General features: G+C 48.2%; 2 protein-coding genes across 2 annotated transcripts in view; one reads left to right on the top strand and one right to left on the bottom strand.

Annotated features, from left to right (window-relative positions):
* The window catches only part of LOC133360316 (follitropin subunit beta-like), a 56,024-nt gene that overhangs the window by 33,720 nt on the left and 687 nt on the right, over nt 1-21,617 (bottom strand). The gene's annotated exons all lie outside the window — the stretch shown is intronic.
* LOC133360374 (sodium-coupled monocarboxylate transporter 1-like) overlaps nt 134-21,617 on the top strand; it is a 41,159-nt gene continuing 19,675 nt past the window's right edge. The window contains exons 1-8 of the mRNA XM_061579072.1: nt 134-1,463; nt 3,266-3,331; nt 8,083-8,134; nt 8,958-9,025; nt 10,237-10,391; nt 11,454-11,594; nt 13,687-13,816; nt 16,305-16,393. Of these exons, the coding sequence (XP_061435056.1) occupies nt 1,119-1,463; nt 3,266-3,331; nt 8,083-8,134; nt 8,958-9,025; nt 10,237-10,391; nt 11,454-11,594; nt 13,687-13,816; nt 16,305-16,393 (1,046 nt within the window). The 5' untranslated portion in view covers nt 134-1,118. The remainder of the gene's footprint in view (nt 1,464-3,265; nt 3,332-8,082; nt 8,135-8,957; nt 9,026-10,236; nt 10,392-11,453; nt 11,595-13,686; nt 13,817-16,304; nt 16,394-21,617) is intronic.

Below are 21,617 nucleotides of genomic sequence, written 5' to 3'. Positions count from 1 at the left end.
GCTTCCAATCACTCACTCCTCCATTCTCGCTTCCAATCACTCACTCCTCCATTCTCGCTTCCAATCACTCACTCCTCCATTCTCGCTTCTAATCACTCACTCACTCCTCCATTCTCGCTTCCAATCACTCACTCCTCCATTCTCGCTGATCACTCACTCACTCCTCCATTCTCGCTTCCAATCACTCACTCACTCATTCCTCCATTCTCGCTTCCAATCACTCACTCACTCCATCCTCCTCGTCAACTCGCTCTGCTAACCGAATGTCAAGTTGCGGATTTGGGAATTTTGGATGGTGGTGGTGGTGATGGTGGTAGGGGCAGGGTAGAATTTCGCCCGGTTCTTCGGGGAATCTCAGAGGAGACGAACCCACGTTTGTTGAGTCCCACGGTGACTCACTCCCCGGTGGTTTATTTGTATTTATTTATTTTTACTCGGAGGAATTCGAGACGAGATTCCACTGCCCCCCCCCCCCTCCATTCCTCTGTGGTCGCTGACGCCACATTGCGTCGTTTTATTTTGAGTCTCTTCTTCAAACTCGGGAAAAAAATCATCATCACTACCGTTGTCCTGACTTCAACCGATTAGATCATCCGCGTTGAGTGAAAGCTGCGAGTCCAAGACGTCACCAAGCATCGGATCTACATCTCACATCAGCTCACATAAGATCACATCTCACATCACAGCTCTGAGGTCGTGTTGAACCACCGTTATCACCACCACCACCACCACCACCGTTCACACCACCACCGTTAGCACCACCACCGTAAGCACAACCACCTCCACTGCTGTTATCACCACCACCGTTAGCACCACCAAAAACACCACCACCTCCACCACAACCTTCACTACCATCTTCACTACCACCTCCACCTTCACCACCTCCACCATCGTTAGCACCACCACCTCCGCCACTTCCGCCACCTCCATCACCACCTCCATCACCTCCACCACCTCCACCACCAGCACCACCTCCACCTCCACCACCTTCACCACCACCTCCACCATCGTTAGCACCACCACCACCTCCACCACCTCCACCACCTCCACTACCTCCACCACCACCACCACCACCTCCACCATCACCTCCACCACCACCTCCACCACCACCACCACCAATGTCGCCGACTGCTGGCTCCTTCGTGGTGTGGGACTACCTGGTGTTCGCGGCCATGCTGCTCATCTCGGCGTCGATCGGAGTCTACTACGCCATTGTAGCCCGTGGCCAGCAGAGCACGGAGGAGTTCCTGACGGGCGGACGGCAGATGGGAGCCTTGCCCGTGGCGTTGTCGCTCACCGCGAGTTTCATGTCGGCCGTGACGGTGCTGGGCACACCGGCCGAGGTCTACTGCTACGGGGCGATGTTCTGGATTTTCGGATTGACCTACGGCGTGGTGGTGGTGGTCACTGCCGAGGTTTATCTGCCCGTCTTCTATCGTCTGGGCATCACCAGCACCAACGAGGTTTGGCAACCAACCCCCGACTGACCTCTCCCCCCCAGCCCCCTTCCTTACCTTGTATGGAGTGGATCGTTGTCGAGCGTGATGTGTGTGCCTTCATCAGATGATGATCATGCTTCTTTGGATCTTTCGGTAAGGTCACGTGGGTATGAAATGAAATAAAAATAAAAAATCACGACGTTTCTATTGCAACACGAGCAATCATCATCAGGTAGGGGAAACACGCAAGAAAAAAAACCTTCAGCAAAAAAATGTCTTGCCGTGGTTTTCTCACCTGATGATGATTGCTTGTGTTGCAATCGAAACGTCGTGATTTTTATTTATTTTTGTATTTGTGTTTTATTTTTCTACCTACGTGACTTTACCGAAAGAATCAGAGAGTATGGATTCCTGCAGTCACGAAAGCTTCAACTCTATGACGATCATGATGATGGTCACCACCATCTGCATGTGCTACGAAGGGATGGATTAGTGCTTTGGAACCATGTGCTCTGAAAAAGGGCCGTTTCCCGAAACGTCACCTATTAAACGTCACGTGTTGAGTTAATTCCTTGTTTGTGCTGCTGCTGCTTCCAACGCAGCAGCGGCATCACCAAATAATTTGCCGACTGATGACGATCGTGATGACGATCACCACCATCATATTGATCGCCATCATCGTGATCATCATCATCATGATCACCATCATAATGATCATCATCTTGATCATCGTCATCATGATCATCATCATCATCATCATGATCACCGTCATAATGATCATTATCCTGATCGTCATAATGATCATCATCATCATGATCATCATCCTGATCATCGTCATCATGATCACCATCACAATGATCATCATCCTGATCATCATCATCATGATCACCATCACAATGATCATTATCTTGATCATCATCATAATGATCATCATCATGATCACCGTCACAATGATCATCATCCTGATCATCATCATCATGATCACCATCACAATGATCATTATCTTGATCATCGTCATTCTGATCATCATCATCGTGATCACCATCACAATGATCATCATCCTGATCATCGTCATCATGATCACCATCATCATGATCACCATCATCATGATCACCATCATCATGATCACCATCATAATGATCATCATCATGATCACCATCACAATGATCATCATCTTGATCGAGTGGGAGGAGTCGTTCGTTCACCAGGCGCGTGGCAAATTGAACGTCAGCTACATGATGACGACGATGCTGCTGATGATGATGATCAGGAAGATGATCGTTATGATTGCGATCATGGTCGTCGTCATCATGCTGATCATTATGGCGATGATCAGGATTCTGATCATTATGATGGTGATCGTCATCATGATGATGATCATTATGATGATGATCAGGATTCTGATCATTATGATGGTGATCGTCATCATGATGATGATCATTATGATGATGATCAGGATTCTGATCATTATGATGGCGATCATGCTGATGGTGATCACGATGATAAAGATGATGATCATTGTGACGGTGATCATGATGATGATGGCGATGACGGCGATCAATATGATGACCAGTATGGTGCTGTGATTGGCCCGTGCCAATCACAGTACCGTGTGGCCGAAACAAGTGACGTTTAATAGGTGGGGAGACAAAGGCGGTCGGGCATGGTGCTGGCCACCCACCCCCTCGTGTGCCGTGCCGGCCTTCATAGGTGCTCGCTAACAGCACTTCTGTTCAGGCTACACGGGGGATCTTTGTCTTTGACGGTGGTGATGGTGATGATGGTGATGATGGTGGTGATGTTGTGTCGTGTGGCGCGCGCATCAGTACCTGGAGAAGCGCTTCAACAAGACCGTGAGACTCGCGGGCACCTTCATCTACATCATCCAGACGGTGGGAGATGGTGGCGATGATGATGGTGGTGATGATGACGGTGGTGACGATAGTGGAGATGATGGTGGTGGTGATGATGGTGGTTGAGGTGGTGACATTGATTGTTGTGGCAATAATGAAACTTAACAATAGGTTGAGGATGATGGTGGTAGTGGTGGTGGTGATGATGGTGGTGATGATGATGGTGATGATGGTGGTGATGATGGTGGTGATGATGATGTTGATGATGATGAGTAACTAAGGATAGGAGATGATGGCGACGGTGGTGATGATGATGATGATGGTGGTGGTGGTGATGATGATGGTGGTGATGATGATGGTGGTGATGATGATGATGGTGGTGATGATGATGATGGTGGTGATGATGGTGGTGATGATGGTGGTGATGATGATGATGAGTAACTAAGGATACGAGATTATGGCGACGGTGGTGATGATGGCGATGATGATGGTGATGATGGTGGTGGTGATGGTGACAATAGTGGTGAAGATGGTGGTGATGATGATGGTGATGATGGTGATGATGATGATGTTGATGATGATGATTCACTTAAAGATACGAGATGATGGCGACAATGATGATGATGATGATGATGAGTCACTAAGGATACGAGATGATGGCGATGATGGTGATAATGGTGATGATGATGTTGGTGATGATGATGGTGATGATGATTCACTGAGAGATGATGGTGGTGGTGATGATGGTGGTTGAGGTGGTGACATTGATTGTGGTGGCAATGATGAAACTTAACAATAGGTTGAGGATGTTGGTGGTAGTGGTGATGATGATGGTGATGACGGTGTTGATGATGATGGTGATGATGTTGGAGATGATGATGGTGATGATTCACTGAGAATACTAGATGATGGTGGTAGTGGTGATGATGATGACGGTGTTGATGATGATGGTGATGATGTTGGAGATGATGATGGTGATAATGATTCACTGAGAATGCTAGATGATGGTGGTAGTGGTGATGATTATGATGACGGTGTTGATGTTGCTGGTGACGATAATTTAAGGATCGGGTTTGTTGTTCATGACATTGTTGATTGTGGTGGTTATGGTTGCGATGGAGGAAGATGTAAAAATAGTTTGATGTTAAGGGTGATGGTGGTAATGGTTACTAAAATGAACAGTAGTGTAGTAGTCTGCGTGCCGCGCTACGAACTCGGCGTTTTCCGAGTTCGATTCTCGCTCACGACCAACACAGGTCCTGATCCTCCCCTAGGTCGACTCAGCCTCAAACGAGTAACCTGGTGCGATGTGTAATCATCGCAGCCAGGGAGACAAGGCGGTCGGGCGTGGTGCTGGCCACCCACCCCCTCTCGTGTGCCATGCCGGCCTTCATAGCCGATGCCACTCGCTAACAGCACTTGCCCCAAAAGTCTGTTACAGTCTATGCGGAGGGGTTGGGAGAGGAATCTTTGTCTTTGTTTTTTGTTTACCAAAGTAACCACCTCCAACATCGCCACCTTCGCCGTCACGCATGGAGACGGCTGGTGGGTGGTTCATTGTTACAGCCGGTAGGGTGGAACGACCAACAACAGCGATTCGCACACCCAGCCAAGACGCTTATCAGCCCACGGCGCTACCCCCCACCACCCCCCACCACCCCCCACCACCCCCCACCACCCCCCACCACCCCCCCACGTGCATCTCCATCACGGGTCCCGGCCACGGTGACGTTGACACTGAACCCTAGGGGAGCCTTAGTCTGCCTCTGCAAACCTTCTGATTTCACATTGAACCCATGGGGAGCCTTAGTCTGGGTTAGTCGCTTGAATTATCACTGAACCCATGGGGAGCCTTAGTCTGGCTCAGTCGCTTGAATTGGCATTGAACCCATGGGGAGCCTTAGTCTGCCTCTGCGAACCTCCTGAATTCACATTGAACCCATGGGGAGCCTTAGTCTGCCTCTGCAAACTTCCTGATTTCACATTGAACCCATGGGGAGCCTTAGTCTGGCTCAGTCGCTTGAATTATCACTGAACCCTAGGGGAGCCTTAGTCTGGCTCAGTCGCTTGAATTGGCATTGAACCCATGGGGAGCCTTAGTCTGCCTCTGCGAACCTCCTGAATTCACACTGAACCCATGGGGAGCCTTAGTCTGGCTCAGTTAGTCTTTTGAATTGACATTAAACCCTGAGGGAGCCTTATTCTGGCTCAGTTAGTGGCTTGAATCGACCCTGAAACATAGGGAAGACTTAGTCTGGCTCTTTGAGCCTTTTTGAACGAACACTGAACAATAGGGGCCATTAGTCTGGCTCTTTGAGCCTTTTTGAATGAACACTGAACAATAGGGGGCCCTTAGTCTGTCTCTTTGAGCCCTTTTTGAATGAACACTGAACAATAGGGGGCCATTAGTCTGGCTCTTTGAGCCTTTTTGAATTAACACTGAACAATAGGGGGCTCTTAGTCTGGCTCTTTGAGCATTTTAAATGAACACTGAACAATAGAGGGGCCTTAGTCTGGCTCTTTGAGCCTTTTTAAATGAACACTGAACAATAGAGGGGCCTTAGTCTGGCTCTATGAGCCTTTTTGAATGAACACTGAACAATAGGGGGCTCTTAGTGTGGCTCTTTGAGCCTTTTTGAATGAACACTGAACAATAGGGGGGCCTTAGTCTGGCTCTTTGAGCCTTTTGAATGAACACTGAACAATAGGGGGCCTTTAGTCTGGCTCTTTGAGCCTTTTTGAATGAACACTGAACAATAGGGGGGCATTAGTCTGGCTCTTTGAGCCTTTTTGAATGAACACTGAACAATAGGTGGTCATTATTCTGGCTCTTTGAGCCTTTTTGAATGAACACTGAACAATAGGGGGCTCTTAGTCTGGCTCTTTGAGCCTTTTTAATTGAACACTGAACAATAGGGGGCCATTAGTCTGGCTCTATGAGCCTTTTTGAATGAACACTGAACAATAGGGGGGCCTTAGTCTGGCTCTTTGAGCATTTTTAAATGAACACTGAACAATAGGGGGCCCTTAGTCTGGCTCTTTGAGCCTTTTTAAATGAACACTGAACAATAGGGGGCCCTTAGTCTGGCTCTTTGAGCCTTTTTAAATGAACACTGAACAATAGGGGGGCCATGAGTCTGGCTCTTTGAGCCTTTTGAATGAACACTGAACAATAGGGGGCCATGAGTCTGGCTCTTTGAGCCTTTTGAATGGACACTGAACAATAGGGGGGCCATGAGTCTGGCTCTTTGAGCCTTTTTGAATGAACACTGAACAATAGGGGGCCATTAGTCTCTGGCTCTATGAGCCACGTGACAAGAGCTACACTTGATGTGGTGTGCCGGGGGTGAAACGGACATGCGTCTGGGTGCTCTGTGGTGAGGCCTAGTCGCTGGCTTCTTCACCGACAAGTCGTTGACTTCTTCACAGACGCTGTAGTCAATATTCAATGTCGCTGTGTTCTTCACAGACGCTGTATTCTATATTCAATGTCGCTGTCTTCTTCACAGACGCTGTACACGATATTCAATGTCTCTGTGTTCTTCACAGACGCTGTACACGATATTCAATGTCGCTGTCTTCTTCACAGACGCTGTAGTCAATATTCAATGTCTCTGTCTTATTCACAGACGCTGTAGTCAATATTCAATGTCGCTGTCTTCTTCACAGACGCTGTACACGATATTCAATGTCGCTGTCTTCTTCACAGACGCTGTACACGATATTCAATGTCGCTGTCTTCTTCACAGACGCTGTAGTCAATATTCAATGTCTCTGTCTTATTCACAGACGCTGTAGTCAATATTCAATGTCTCTGTCTTATTCACAGACGCTGTAGTCAATATTCAATGTCGCTGTCTTCTTCACAGACGCTGTAGTCAATATTCAATGTCTCTGTGTTCTTCACAGACGCTGTAGTCAATATTCAATGTCGCTAGTCTTCTTCACAGACGCTGTACACGATATTCAATGTCGCTGTCTTTTTCACAGACGCTGTACACGATATTCAATGTCTCTGTCTTCTTCACAGACGCTGTAGTCAATATTCAATGTCTCTGTGTTCTTCACAGACGCTGTACACGATATTCAATGTCTCTGTGTTCTTCACAGACGCTGTATTCAATATTCAATGTCGCTGTCTTCTTCACAGACGCTGTAGTCAATATTCAATGTCGCTGTCTTCTTCACAGACGCTGTAGTCAATATTCAATGTCTCTGTGTTCTTCACAGACGCTGTATTCAACATTCAATGTCTCTGTGTTCTTCACAGACGCTGTACACAATATTCAATGTCTCTGTGTTCTTCACAGACGCTGTACACAATATTCAATGTCGCTGTGTTCTTCACAGACGCTGTACACGATATTCAATGCCGCTGTGTTCTTCACAGACGCTGTACACAATATTCAATGCCGCTGTCTTCTTCACAGACGCTGTAGTCAATATTCAATGTCTCTGTGTTCTTCACAGACGCTGTACACGATATTCAATACCGATGTGTTCTTCACAGACGCTGTACACGATATTCAATGCCGCTGTGTTCTTCACAGACGCTGTACACAATATTCAATGTCGCTGTGTTCTTCACAGACGCTGTACACGATATTCAATGTCTCTGTCTTCTTCACAGACGCTGTACACGATATTCAATGTCGCTGTCTTCTTCACAGACGCTGTACACGATATTCAATGTCTCTGTGTTCTTCACAGACGCTGTACACGATATTCAATGTCTCTGTGTTCTTCACAGACGCTGTACACGATATTCAATGTCTCTGTGTTCTTCACAGACGCTGTACACGGGCATCGTGATCTTCGCTCCGGCTCTGGCCCTCAATCAAGGTGACCCGCACCGTGACGTCACACCCACGCCTTGTTGTTGACCTTCTGGTTGTGGTGGTGGTGGTGGCTGTGGTTGACATTGTTGTTGTTGTTGTTGTGGTTCGCTGTTGCGGTTGTTGATGTTTGCGTTGTCGTCACGTGGTGGGTGTTGTTTACGTTTTGGTCACGTGGTGGGTGTTGTTGTGGTTGTTGGATCACGTTGTGGTTCACGTGGTGGGTGTTATTGTGGTTGTTGTTGTTGTGGTGGTTGACGTTGTTGTTGCTGTTGTTGTGGCTCGCGTTGAAGTTGTTGGTTTACGTTGTGGTTTGCTGTTGTGGTTGTTGTTTACGTTGTGGTCACGTGGTGGGTGTTGTTGTTGTGGTTCACGTTGTGGTTCGCGTGGTGGGTGTTGTTGTTGCTGTTGTTGTGGCTCGCGTTGAAGTTGTTGGTTTACGTTGTGGTTTGCTGTTGTGGTTGTTGTTTACGTTGTGGTCACGTGGTGGGTGTTGTTGTTGTGGTTCACGTTGTGGTTCGCGTGGTGGGTGTTGTTGTTGCTGTTGTTGTGGCTCGCGTTGAAGTTGTTGGTTTACGTTGTGGTTTGCTGTTGTGGTTGTTGTTTACGTTGTGGTCACGTGGTGGGTGTTGTTGTTGTGGTTGTTGTGATGGTTCACGTTGTGGGTCACGTGGTGGGTGTTGTTGTTGTTGTTGACGTGGTGGTTGTTGTTGTTGTTGTTGTTATTGTTGACGTTGGGGTTCACATTGTGGTTGTTGGTTCACGGTGTGGTTCACGTGGTGGGTGTTGTTGTTGTTGTAGTTGTTGATGTTGTTGTTGTCTTTGTCCAGTGACGGGGTTCGACCTGTGGGGTGCCGTGGTGTCGACCGGCATCATTTGCACTTTCTACTGCACCATGGTGAGCACTTACCATCAACATCACCATCAACATCACCATCAACATCACCATCAACATCACCACCCATCAACATCGCCCATCACCATCAACATCACCATCAACATCACCCATCAACATCACCACCCATCAACATCGCCCATCACCATCAACATCACCATCAACATCACCACCCATCAACATCGCCCATCACCATCAACATCACCATCAACATCACCCATCACCACCCATCAACATCGCCCATCACTCATCACTATCACCATCACTATCACCCATCACTATCACCATCAACATCGCCCATCACCACCCATCAACATCGCCCATCACTCATCACCATCATCCATCACCCTCGGTGGATCGGTGGGTGGATGAGTGGATGGATGAGAATGTGGGTGGACGAGTGGGTTTGGTTGATGGGTGGGTGAGCAGATGAGTGGGTGCGTCGATTAGTGGGTGTGTGGGTGGATGGGTGGATGGATGGGTAGATAGATGAGTGGGTGGTTGGATAGGTGGGTGGATGAATGGGTGGGCAGGTGGATGAGTGAGTGGATAAGAATGTGTGTGGGTCGATGAGTGGGTCGGCTAATGGATGGGTTGGTGGAACGGTGTGTGTATGGGTGGGTGGGTAAGTGAGTGGATAGGTGGGTTGGTGAGTGGATGGGTGGGTGAGTGGACGGGTGGGTGGGTGAGTGGATGCATGGTTGAGTGGATAGGTGGGTAGGTGAGTGGATGGATGGGTGGGTAATTGGGTGAGTGGGTGATTGAATGTGTGGATGGGTGAGTGGATAAGTGGGTGGGTGAGTGGATGGGTGAGTGGATGGATGGGTGTTTGGGTGGTTGGATGGGTGGGTGAATACGTGTGGATGGGTGAGTGAATGTGTGGATGGGTGAGTGGATAAGTGGGTGGGTGAGTGGATGGGTGAGTGGATGGATGGGTGTTTGGGTGATTGGATGGGTGGGTGAGTACATGTGTGGATGGGTGAGTGAATGTGTGTATGGGTGAGTGGATAAGTGGGTGGGTGAGTGGATGGGTGAGTGGATGGATGGGTGTTTGGGTGATTGGATGGGTGGGTGAATTAATGTGTGGATGGGTGAGTGAATGTGTGGATGGATGGGTGAGTGGGCGAGTGGACGGACAGGCGGGCGATACGACCGGAGCGGCGTTTCTGAAAGGTCGATTGAGCGTCCACCCCCTCCCCCCCCCCTCTTGCCAGGGAGGCCTTAAGGCCGTAGTTTGGACCGACGTCTTCCAGGTGGGAATCATGGTGGCCGGTTTCGCGTCGGTCATCGTGCGCGGAGTCGTCGTGGTGGGCGACCTGAGTCACGTGTTCAACGTCTCCTCCGAGGGCGGCCGTCTCAACCTCCTCGAGTAAGAAAATCCATCTGTGCGGCGCTTCGAGCCTTATCTCCCACCCGGTGCGAGGGGGAGCGGTGGTGCAGAGGTTGGCGCGCCGCGCTGCGAACCCGGCGACCCGAGTTCGAATTCCCGGCCAACACCGGCGACGATTGTCTGAACCGATCCTGGGCCTACCCTAGGTCGACTCAACTTTAAATGAGTACCTGGTGCGGTGTGTAGTAAACATCGCCACTGGGGAGACAAAGGCGGCCGGGCGTGGTGTTGACCACCCCCCCCCCCCCCCCCCCGTGTGCCGTGCCTGCCTACCTAGGTCCTCGGCTAACAGCACTTGCCCCAACAGTCTGTTAAGGCTACACGGGGGATCTTTGTCTTTGTTTGGAGTTTTTCTCGACAATGTGAAAAACTCCACATTGGTGAGTCGATTGAAACATGCTCCTCTGCTCATTGTCCACCCTCAGAGGTTTCCACTTCGTTGTCCACCAGTTGCTATCCACCCGTTGCTTGACCACCTCTCATTGTTCACCCATAGTTGCCCACTGACCAATGTCCACCTCCGATTGTCCACCCATCAATGTCCCACATCTAAATCTCCCCACCAACCGTTGTCCACCTCTAAGTCCACCTCGCAAATATCCACCTGTCCCACCCCATCGCTGCTGACCTCTAAGCGTCGCCCAATCCTCATTGCCAAACCATCAAATTTCAGAATCCGATTGTCCACCCATCAATGTCCCACATCTAAATCTCCACCAATCGTTGTCCACCTCTAAGTCCACCTCGCAAATATCCATCGCTGCCAACCTCTAAGCGTCGCCCAATCCCCATTGCCAAACCATCTAATTTCAGAATCCGATTGTCCACCCATCAATGTCCCACATCTAAATCTCCCCACCAACCGTTGTCCACCTCGAAGTCCACCTCGCAAATATCCACCCGTCCCACCCCATCGATGCCGACCTCGAAGCATCGCCCAATCCTCATTGCCAAACCATCAAATTTCAGAAATCCGTCTGTCCACCGCTCATTGCGCCACGCACCATTGTTCACCCCCCCTCCCCACTCCACCCGCGCCAGTTTCGACCCGGACCCACGGCGTCGCCACACGTTCTGGACGATCATCGTGGGCGGAACGTTCACCTGGGCGGGCATCTACGGCGTCAACCAGTCCCAGGTGCAGCGCTACATCTCCTGCCGCAGCCTGCGACAAGCAAAGCTGTGAGTGCGTTTGGCGTTGCCACTGATTCTTCACGTTCTGTAGTTGTAGATGCTGCTGGTTCTTCACGTTCTGCAGATATATTTGCCACTTGTTCTTAATGTTATACAGATGTAGATGCCACTGGTTCTTCACGTTCTGCAGATGTAGATGCCGCTGGTTCTTCACGTTCTGCAGATGTAGATGCCACTGGTTCTTCACGTTCTGCAGATGTAGATCCTGCTGGTTCTTCACGTTCTGCAGATGTAGATGCCACTGGTTATTCACGTTCTGCAGATGTAGATGCCGCTGGTTCTTCACGTTCTGCAGATGTAGATCCTGCTGGTTCTTCACGTTCTGCAGATGTAGATGCCACTGGTTATTCACGTTCTGCAGATGTAGATCCTGCTGGTTCTTCACGTTCTGCAGATGTAGATGCCACTGGTTCTTCACGTTCTGCAGATGTAGATCCTGCTGGTTCTTCACGTTCTGCAGATGTAGATGCCACTGGTTATTCACGTTCTGCAGATGTAGATGCCACTGGTTCTTCACGTTCTGCAGATGTAGATCCTGCTGGTTCTTCACGTTCTGCAGATGTAGATGCCACTGGTTATTCACGTTCTGCAGATGTAGATGCCACTGGTTCTTCACGTTCTGCAGATGTAGATACCACTGGTTCTTCACGTTCTGCAGATGTAGATGCCACTGGTTCTTCACGTTTCTGCAGATGTAGATGCCACTGGTTCTTCACGTTCTGCAGATGTAGATGCCACTGGTTCTTCACGTTCTGTAGATGTAGATGCCACTGGTTCTTCACGTTCTGTAGATGTAGATGCCACTGGTTCTTCATGTTTTGCAGATATAGATGCCACTGGTTCTTCATGTTCTGTAGATGTAGATACCACTGGTTCTTCACGTTCTGCAGATGTAGATCCTGCTGGTTCTTCACGTTCTGCAGATGTAGATGCCACTGGTTATTCACGTTCTGCAGATGTAGATGCCACTGGTTCTTCACGTTCTGCAGATGTAGATCCTGCTGGTTCTTCACGTTCTGCAGATGTAGATGCCACTGGTTATTCACGTTCTGCAGATGTAGATGCCACTGGTTCTTCACGTTCTGCAGATGTAGATACCACTGGTTCTTCACGTTCTGCAGATGTAGATGCCACTGGTTCTTCACGTTTCTGCAGATGTAGATGCCACTGGTTCTTCACGTTCTGCAGATGTAGATGCCACTGGTTCTTCACGTTCTGTAGATGTAGATGCCACTGGTTCTTCACGTTCTGTAGATGTAGATGCCACTGGTTCTTCATGTTTTGCAGATATAGATGCCACTGGTTCTTCATGTTCTGTAGATGTAGATACCACTGGTTCTTCACGTTCTGCAGATGTAGATGCCACTGGTTCTTCACGTTCTGCAGATGTAGATGCCACTGGTTCTTCATGTTTTGCAGATATAGATGCCACTGGCTCTTCATGTTCTGTAGGTGTAGATGCCACTGGTTCTTCATGTTCTGCAGATGTAGATGCCACTGGTTTTTCACGTTCTGTAGATGTAGATGCCACTGGTTCTTCACGTTCTGCAGATGTAGATGCCACTGGTTCTTCACGTTCTGCAGATGTAGATGCTAATTCCCTTTGGCGCTCGTGTTTCTACTTTCTTGAAAGACTTACCAAGATATGTCTCGACAGTGGCTCTCTTCTTCTCTTCATAAGTCGTCTCGTGACAGGCAATAGCATCGTGAACAGCCGCAACTGGACACACGGGGACATTATGAGACCTCTTCTTGGTTCTTTCGTTAAAGTCACGTAGAAGGAAAATAATAAAATAATAAAAATAAAACATAATACAATTATTCTCACGACGTTTCGGCCACAACGCAAGCAGCCGTCCTCAGGTGAAGAACAGGTCTGTCGGTAAAGGCACGTAGAATGGGAAATAATAAAATAATAAACATAAAACATAATAAAATAATTCTCACGACGTTTCGGCCACAACACAAGCAGCCGTCTTCAGGTGGAGAAGAGATCTCTCATCTGTTCTCCACCTGAAGATGAATCCCTGCAGTCACGAAAGCTTCAAGTCTAGAATGTGTCTCTGTGGTATTGCCCCAGGTCTCTGTATTACAACCTGCTCGGCCTGTGGCTCATCCTGTCGTGTGCCGTGCTCTCCGGCCTCATCATGTTCACCATCTACCACGACTGCGACCCCTGGACCGCCGGCATCGTCGGTGCTTCTGACCAGGTGCGTCGCGGCTGCTGCTGCTGCTGCTGCTCCAGCTGCTTCAGCTGCTGCTGCTGCTTTAGCTGCTGCTGCTCCAGCTGCTGCTCCAGCTGCTGCTGCTTCAGCTGCTGCTACTTCTGCTGCTGCTGCTGCTGCTTCTGCTGCTGCTGCTCCAGCTGCTTCTGCTGCTGCTGCTGCTGCTCCAGCTGCTGCTGCTCCAGCTGCTGCTGCTTTAGCTGCTGCTGCTTCTGCTGCTGCTTCTGCTGCAGCAGCTGCTGCTGCTGCTTCTGCTGCAGCTGCTGCTGCTCCAGCTGCTGCTGCTGCTCCAGCTGCTGCTGCTGCTTCAGCTGCTGCTGATACTGCTGCTGCTGCTTCTGCTGCTGCTTCTGCTGCTGCTGTTGTTTCTGCTGCAGCTGCTGCTGCTTCCGCTGCTGTTGATGCTTCAGCTGCTGCTGATACTGCTGCTGCTTCTGCTGCTGCTGCTGCTGTTGTTTCTGCTGCAGCTGCTGCTGCTTCCGCTGCTGTTGATGCTCCAGCTGCTGCTTCAGCTGATGCTTCTGCTGCTCCAGCTGCTCCTGCTGCTGATGCTCCAGCTGCTGCTGCTGCTCCAGCTGCAGCTGCTGCTCCAGCTGCTGCTGATGCTTCAGCTGCCAACACTTGCCAGAGCTCTGCAGGTCACCCTCTGTTAAATCATTGTTTCATTGATACAATGTGTCTCATTGGTACAATGTGTCTCATTGGTACAATGTGTCTCATTGGTACAATGCGTTTCATTGGTACAATGCGTTTTATTGGTGCAATGTGTTTCATTGGTACAATGTGTTTCATTGGTACAATGTGTCTCATTGGTACAATGTGTCTCATTGGTACAATGTCTCATTGGTACAATGTGTTTCATTGGTACAATGTGTTCCATTGGTACAATGTGTCTCATTGGTACAATGTGTCTCATTGGTACAATGTGTCTCATTGGTACAATGTCTCATTGGTACAATGTGTTTCATTGCTACAATGTGTTTCATTGCTACAATGTGTTTCATTGCTACAATGTGTTTCATTGCTACAATGTGTTTCATTGGCACAATGTGTTTCAATGGTACAATGTGTTTTATTGGTACAATGTGTTCCATTGGTACAATGTGTCTCATTGGTACAATGTGTCTCATTGGTACAATGTGTCTCATTGGTACAATGTCTCATTGGTACAATGTGTTTCATTGCTACAATGTGTTTCATTGCTACAATGTGTTTCATTGCTACAATGTGTTTCATTGCTACAATGTGTTTCATTGGCACAATGTGTTTCAATGGTACAATGTGTTTTATTGGTACAATGTGTTTCATTGGTACAATGTGTTTTATTGCTACAATGTGTTTCATTGGTACAATGTGTTTCATTGCTACAATGCGTTTCATTGCTACAATGTGTTTCATTGCTACAATGTGTTTCATTGCTACAATGTGTTTCATTGCTACAATGTGTTTCATTGGCACAATGTGTTTCAATGGTACAATGTGTTTCATTGGTACAATGTGTTTCATTGGTACAATGTTTTATTGCTACAATGTGTTTCATTGCTACAATGTGTTTCATTGCTACAATGTGTTTCATTGGCACAATGTGTTTCAATGGTACAATGTGTTTTATTGCTACAATGTGTTTCATTGGTACAATGTGTTTCATTGGTACAATGTGTTTCATTGGTACAATGTGTTTCATTGATACAATGTGTTTCATTGCTACAATGTGTCTCATTGCTACAATGTGTCTCATTGGTACAATTTGTTTCATTGGTATAATGTGTCTCATTGCTACAATGTGTTTCATTGGTACAATGCGTTTCATTGCTACAATGTGTTTCATTGCTACAATGTGTTTCATTGGTACAATGTGTCTCATTGGTACAATGTGTTTCATTGCTACAATGTGTTTCATTGGTACAATGAGTTTCATTGGTACAATGCGTTTCATTGGTACAATGTGTTTCATTGGTACAATGTGTTTCATTGGTAAAATGTGTTTCATTGGTACAATGTGTCTCATTGCTACAATGCGTCTCACTGGTACAATGCATCTCACTGGTACAATGAAAATCAACATCACACATTTAGAGCATTTGGCTGCTATAACATTTCACCTAATCATCCTGCTACCGCTGATGATAGCTGTTGATTCTGTTGATGCAGATTATGCTATTGTTGCTGTTGCCGATGATGATGGCTGATGATGCTGCTGATGGAGATGATGTTATTGTTGCTATTGCCGATGATGATGGCTGATGATGCTGCTGATGATGATCCTGCTGTTGATGATGATCATGCTGATGATGATCCTGCTGCTGATGATGCTCGTGCTGATGATGATACTGGTGATGCTGCTGCTGCTAACGCTGATGACGACGCTGCTGATGATGACCGTGCTGATGATGACACTGGTGATGTTGCTGCTGCTGCTAACGCTGCTGCTGCTGCTGATGATGATGTTGACGCTCTTGGTGTTCATCTGCAGCTCATCCCCTACTTGACCCTCGACATCCTGCGGGATTTCCCTGGCGTCCCAGGCCTCTTCGTGGCCTGCGCCTACAGCGGAACGCTCAGGTGAGTGAGATGTTGACTACCTCGCCTGGTGCACAGGAGGTCGTGGGTTCGATCCCGACCCTGTTTGCGTCTCTCTCTCATTATCATCATCATCACGGTGGCGAGGAGATGTTAACTACCTCGCCTGGTGCACAGGAGGTCGTGGGTTCGATCCCGACCCTGACGCCTGCTGCTGTATATTTGGAGTTTGCGTCTCTCATCATCATCACGGTGGCGAGGAGATGTTAACTACCTCGCCTGGTGCACAGGAGGTCGTGGGTTCGATCCCGACCCTGACGCCTGCTGCTGTATATTTGGAGTTTGCGTCTCTCATCATCATCACGGTGACTAGGAGATGTTAACTACCTCGCCTGGTGCACAGGAGGTCGTGGGTTCGATCCCGACCCTGACGCCTGCTGCTGGATATTTGGAGTTTGCGTCTCTCTCTTTCTCGTGAAGGGCAGTGGGTGGTGAGGGGGCAGTGGGTGGTGAGGGGCAGTTGGTGGCGAGGGGGCAGTGTGTGTGTGCATGTGTGTGGGTGTGTGGGTGTGTGCGTGTGTGTGGGTGTGTGCATGTGTGTGGGTGTGTGGGTGCGTGTGTGTGCGTGTGTGTGTGCGTGGGTGTGTGTGGGTGTGTGTGTGGGTGTGTGCGTGTGTGTGTGAGTGGTGGTGGGTTGAGCGTGTGTGAGAGAGTCTGGGTTCGTGCCGGATGATCCTGGTAGCACAAGTAGCTACTACATGTGCAGTAACTACTACACGTGTAGTAGCTACTACACGTGTAGTAGCTGCACGTGTAGTAGCTACACGTGTAGTAGCTACTACACGTGTAGTAGCTACTACACGTGTAGTAGCTGCACGTGTTGTAGCTACACATGTAGTAGCTACACGTGTAGTAGCTACACATGTAGTAGCTACACGTGTAGTAGCTGCACGTGTTGTAGCTACACATGTAGTAGCTACACGTGTAGTAGCTGCACGTGCAGTAGCTGCACGTGTAGTAGCTGCACGTGCAGTAGCTGCTACACGTGTAGTAGCTGCACGTGTAGTAGCTGCACGTGCAGTAGCTGCACGTGTAGTAGCTCCACGTGCAGTAGCTGCACGTGCAGTAGCTGCACGTGTAGTAGCTGCACGTGCAGTAGCTGCTACACGTGTAGTAGCTGCACGTGTAGTAGCTGCACGTGTAGTAGCTGCACGTGCAGTAGCTGCACGTGTAGTAGCTGCACGTGCAGTAGCTGCACGTGTAGTAGCTGCACGTGCAGTAGCTGCTACACGTGTAGTAGCTGCACGTGTAGTAGCTGCTACACGTGCAGTAGCTGCACGTGTAGTGGCTGCTACACGTGCAGTAGCTGCACGTGTAGTGGCTGCTACACGTGCAGTAGCTGCACGTGTAGTGGCTGCACGTGTAGTAGCTGCTACACTATACACTCAACACTACGCTATACACTACACTTTATACTACACTCTACACTACACTTTATACTACACTATACACTACACTATACACGCATGGGGTGTTCTCAGGCCCCGTTGTTTAAGTGCGCCTGTAAATCCACTTCATTGTTCGTATTATTATCATTGGGGGAGCACAGGTGCGAGTGAGATAGTGGTGGTGGTGGTGGGGGGGCAGCAGGGCAGGTGAGACGACTAAGAAAGAACATCCATTTGACACGAAACCCCTTTCAAAAGCACTTTGGCCCCAGCAGTTTAAACACGAACCCAAGTGGATCTTGACTACGTGGAGTGTGTCTGCGCGTTCGTGTGTGTGTGTGTGTGCTCAGCTCTCAGTGAAGTACCTGATACGGGTGTGTGAACACCGGCACTAGGGAGACAAAGGCCCCCATAGAGACCGATAGAGAAAGTAAGAGACGCATGGAGACTAGAGGTCGCAACTGGGTACCCGATACCCGTACCCTACCCGATACCCGGCTACTCGTACCCTACCGGGTACAGGTACCCGTTTGCGACCCTGGTGCGGCCGGGTACGGGTAGGCCGTGAGTCACTGGTGAGTCACCGTTTGTCACTCATTTCCCAACGTCTTGTCTCTTCTCACAATTCAAGTTCCTAGAATCAACCCACCCGCGCCTGCAACATGGCTTCATTCCAGAGGTCGCAATCGGGTACCCGATACCCGTACCCTACCCCTACCCGTACCCAGCCGGGTACGGGTAGGGTACGGGTACCCGTTTGCGACCCTGGTGCGGCCGGGTACGTGTAAGGAATCAAAACCCGTTTGCGACCTCTGATGGAGACCCAGAGATACCCACCGAGATCGCACATTAAACCCACGTGTTGCCTGCCATCCTTTGAGAGAGGAACAGTAACAGGACGGGAACTCAAACCTGTGATCCCTTATCAGTGCCCTACCTTATTACAGACCAATTCAGAACTTATCAGTCACCCCGTGCCACTTATAAATCTCAGCGTTCATCCTACAAAGTCCCATCACAAGGGAGAAACACTAAACGAATAGACGATCACCACCACTACACTCACCACTACACTCACTACTACTACACTCACCACTAGTACACTCACCACTACACTCACCACTAGTACACTCACCACTAGTACACTCACCACTACTACACTCACCACCACTAGTACACTCACCACTAGTACACTCACCACTACTACACTCACCACCACTAGTACACTCACCACTACTACACTCACCACGAGAACACTCACCACTAGTACACTCACCACTAGGACACTCACCACTACGACACTCACCACTACACTCACCACCACTACACTCACCACTAGTACACTCACCACTACACTCACCACCACTACACTCACCACTAGTACACTCACCACTAGTACACTCACCACTAGTACACTCATCACTAGCACAAACACTACGAGTACACTCACCACTAGCACACTCACCACTAGCACACTCACCACTGCATCCCTGTCAACCTCTTATCAGTGCCCTACCTTATTACGGACCAATTCAGAACTTATCGATCACCCCGTGCCACTTATAATCTCAGCGTTCATCATACATCACAGTCCCATCACAAGGGAGAAACACCAACGAATAAACGCAATTTTTGTTTTGCCCGTATTGAAACGGCTGTGCGCCTATGGACCTGAAAAAACTCAATTTCCCTGTACAAGAAAACGGGGTAAAACCGTGCGGGTTGACACGGTATACAAACTTTCTCTCTCTCTGCTGAAGCCTCTCTCGTCTTTGGGCAGCAGCAGCCAGCAGATCTCAACATTGGCACAGCAACTACTGCTCTTGTCACCATTGACAGGCAGACGAGAGTTTAGCGATGCACGTGTTGAACGTTGTGCTGGTGATGCTGCTACTGCTGCTGCTGTTGTTCTTATTATTATTACGAGGTTGAATATCGATGTGGCGTCGTTAAACCCCGCAGCCAACCCCGACACACGAAGCCGATGAGTAAAAATGGTTCGTCGCGTAGACAAAACGTGGACAGTGCGTTACCCAGTTTGGCATACACCGGTAGTAGTGATAATAAGAACAACGATAATGAACACATTTCTGCGGAGGGAGCTGGTAGGAACGTTGGGTTGCTCGGTCAATGGCCTGCAGGGTCAACGGCGGCGTGGTGTATTCCGCAAATATGCCCGACTGTGAGGGCGGGCACAAGCCGGCGTGAGTAGGTGAAACGTTGAGTTTTATAAGGGCACCACGGGGTGACCAGCCCCTCCCCACCCAGCCCCTCCCCACCCAGCCCCACCCCTCCCACCCCCCACCCAGCCTCACCCTCCCCACCCAGCCCCTCCCCCCGCTCCCCACCTAGCCCCTCCCCACCCTCCCCACCCAGCCCCTCCCCACCTAGCCCCTCCCCACTCAGCCCCACCCCCACCCAGCCCCTCCCCACCCTCCCCTCTTTACCCAGCCCCACCCCTCCCAATTTTTGGATGCACGACGGACGGACACAATAATCCCCTGTGGGCTGGTGGAACCAGGAGGTTCCTACCAGTGTAATTCCATTTATAGAGCGGCTCTTCATCAAGGATATCAAAGCGCTGTACAGGACATAGCAGCAGCTGCATAAAAATAATGACATTATTAATACAAAAAATGAAAATCCATTTACTAAATGAACTCAAAGTTGAATAAGCGGAAGCGTTTAAAAATATGGGTTTAAAAAAAAACGCAATTTTTAAACAAAATTGTGCTCCAGACAGAGAGAGAGATTTTTCGATTTAAAGCTTTCGTGACTGCAGGGATTCATCTTCTTGGTTCTTTCGGTTAAAGTCACATAGAATGGAAATAATAAAATAATAAAAATAAAACAGACCTGGTATTCACCTGAGGACGGTTGCTTGCGTTGTGGCCGAAACGTCGTGAGAATTATTTTATTAGGTTTTATTATTTTATTATTTCCATTCTACGTGACTTTACCGAAAGAACCAGGAAGAAGAGAGAGAGAGATCTTTCCGATGTTTCGTGGAAGAGCGTTCCACAGCCTGGGGGCTGACACGGGAAAATAAATCACGGTCGGAAACATAATCCCCCAAGGCTGGTAATTATGATATATAATATTCAAATGTGCTCAAAATGTCCCCGCCTAATATATTGCTATAAACAAAATAATGTCTATGCTTTGTAAATAAAAATAACAATTTGCTAAACCTTGGCCACAATATCTGGACTTGTTTTCATATAAATCAATGCATAGATTTCTTTTTCGATGTAAAGCTTTCGTGACTGCAGGGATTCATCTTCTTGGTTCTTTCGGTAAAGTCACGTAGAAGGGAAATAATAAAATAATAAAAGTAAAACATAATAAATTACTTATTTTATTTTCACGTAGAAGGGAAATAATAAAATAAAAATAAAAATATTACATAATAAAATAATTATTTTATTATGTTTTATTTTAAAATAATTATTTTATTATGTTTTTTTATTTGTATTTTATTATTTCCCTTCTACGTGACTTTACCGAAAGAACCACGAAACATATATTTCTGTTCATATGATTGTGGTTATGGTTGTACTTTATCAATCCCTAATCTCTGCCATTACATACAACGATACAAGAAATGGTAAAAAAAAAGTAAAAACAGAGCCATGTAATTCAATGCACTATTAGACATTATTGGTAAATTCTAGATGTGAAGCTTTCGTGACTGCAAGGATTCATATTCTTAGTTTTTTTCGGTAAAGTCACCGTGTAGGTAAAGCATTAAAATTAATAAAAGTAAAATAAAATAAAAATAACGACGTTTTGGAGGCAACACAAGCTGTCGTGGCTGT

Source organism: Lethenteron reissneri, chromosome 68 (genome assembly GCF_015708825.2).
Source record: "Lethenteron reissneri isolate LAM-NWPU_2019-01 chromosome 68, ASM1570882v1, whole genome shotgun sequence".
Classification (NCBI taxonomy): Eukaryota; Metazoa; Chordata; class Hyperoartia; order Petromyzontiformes; family Petromyzontidae; genus Lethenteron; species Lethenteron reissneri.
Note: the sequence above shows the minus strand (reverse complement) of the source record. Positions and strands in the feature narration are given on the sequence as shown.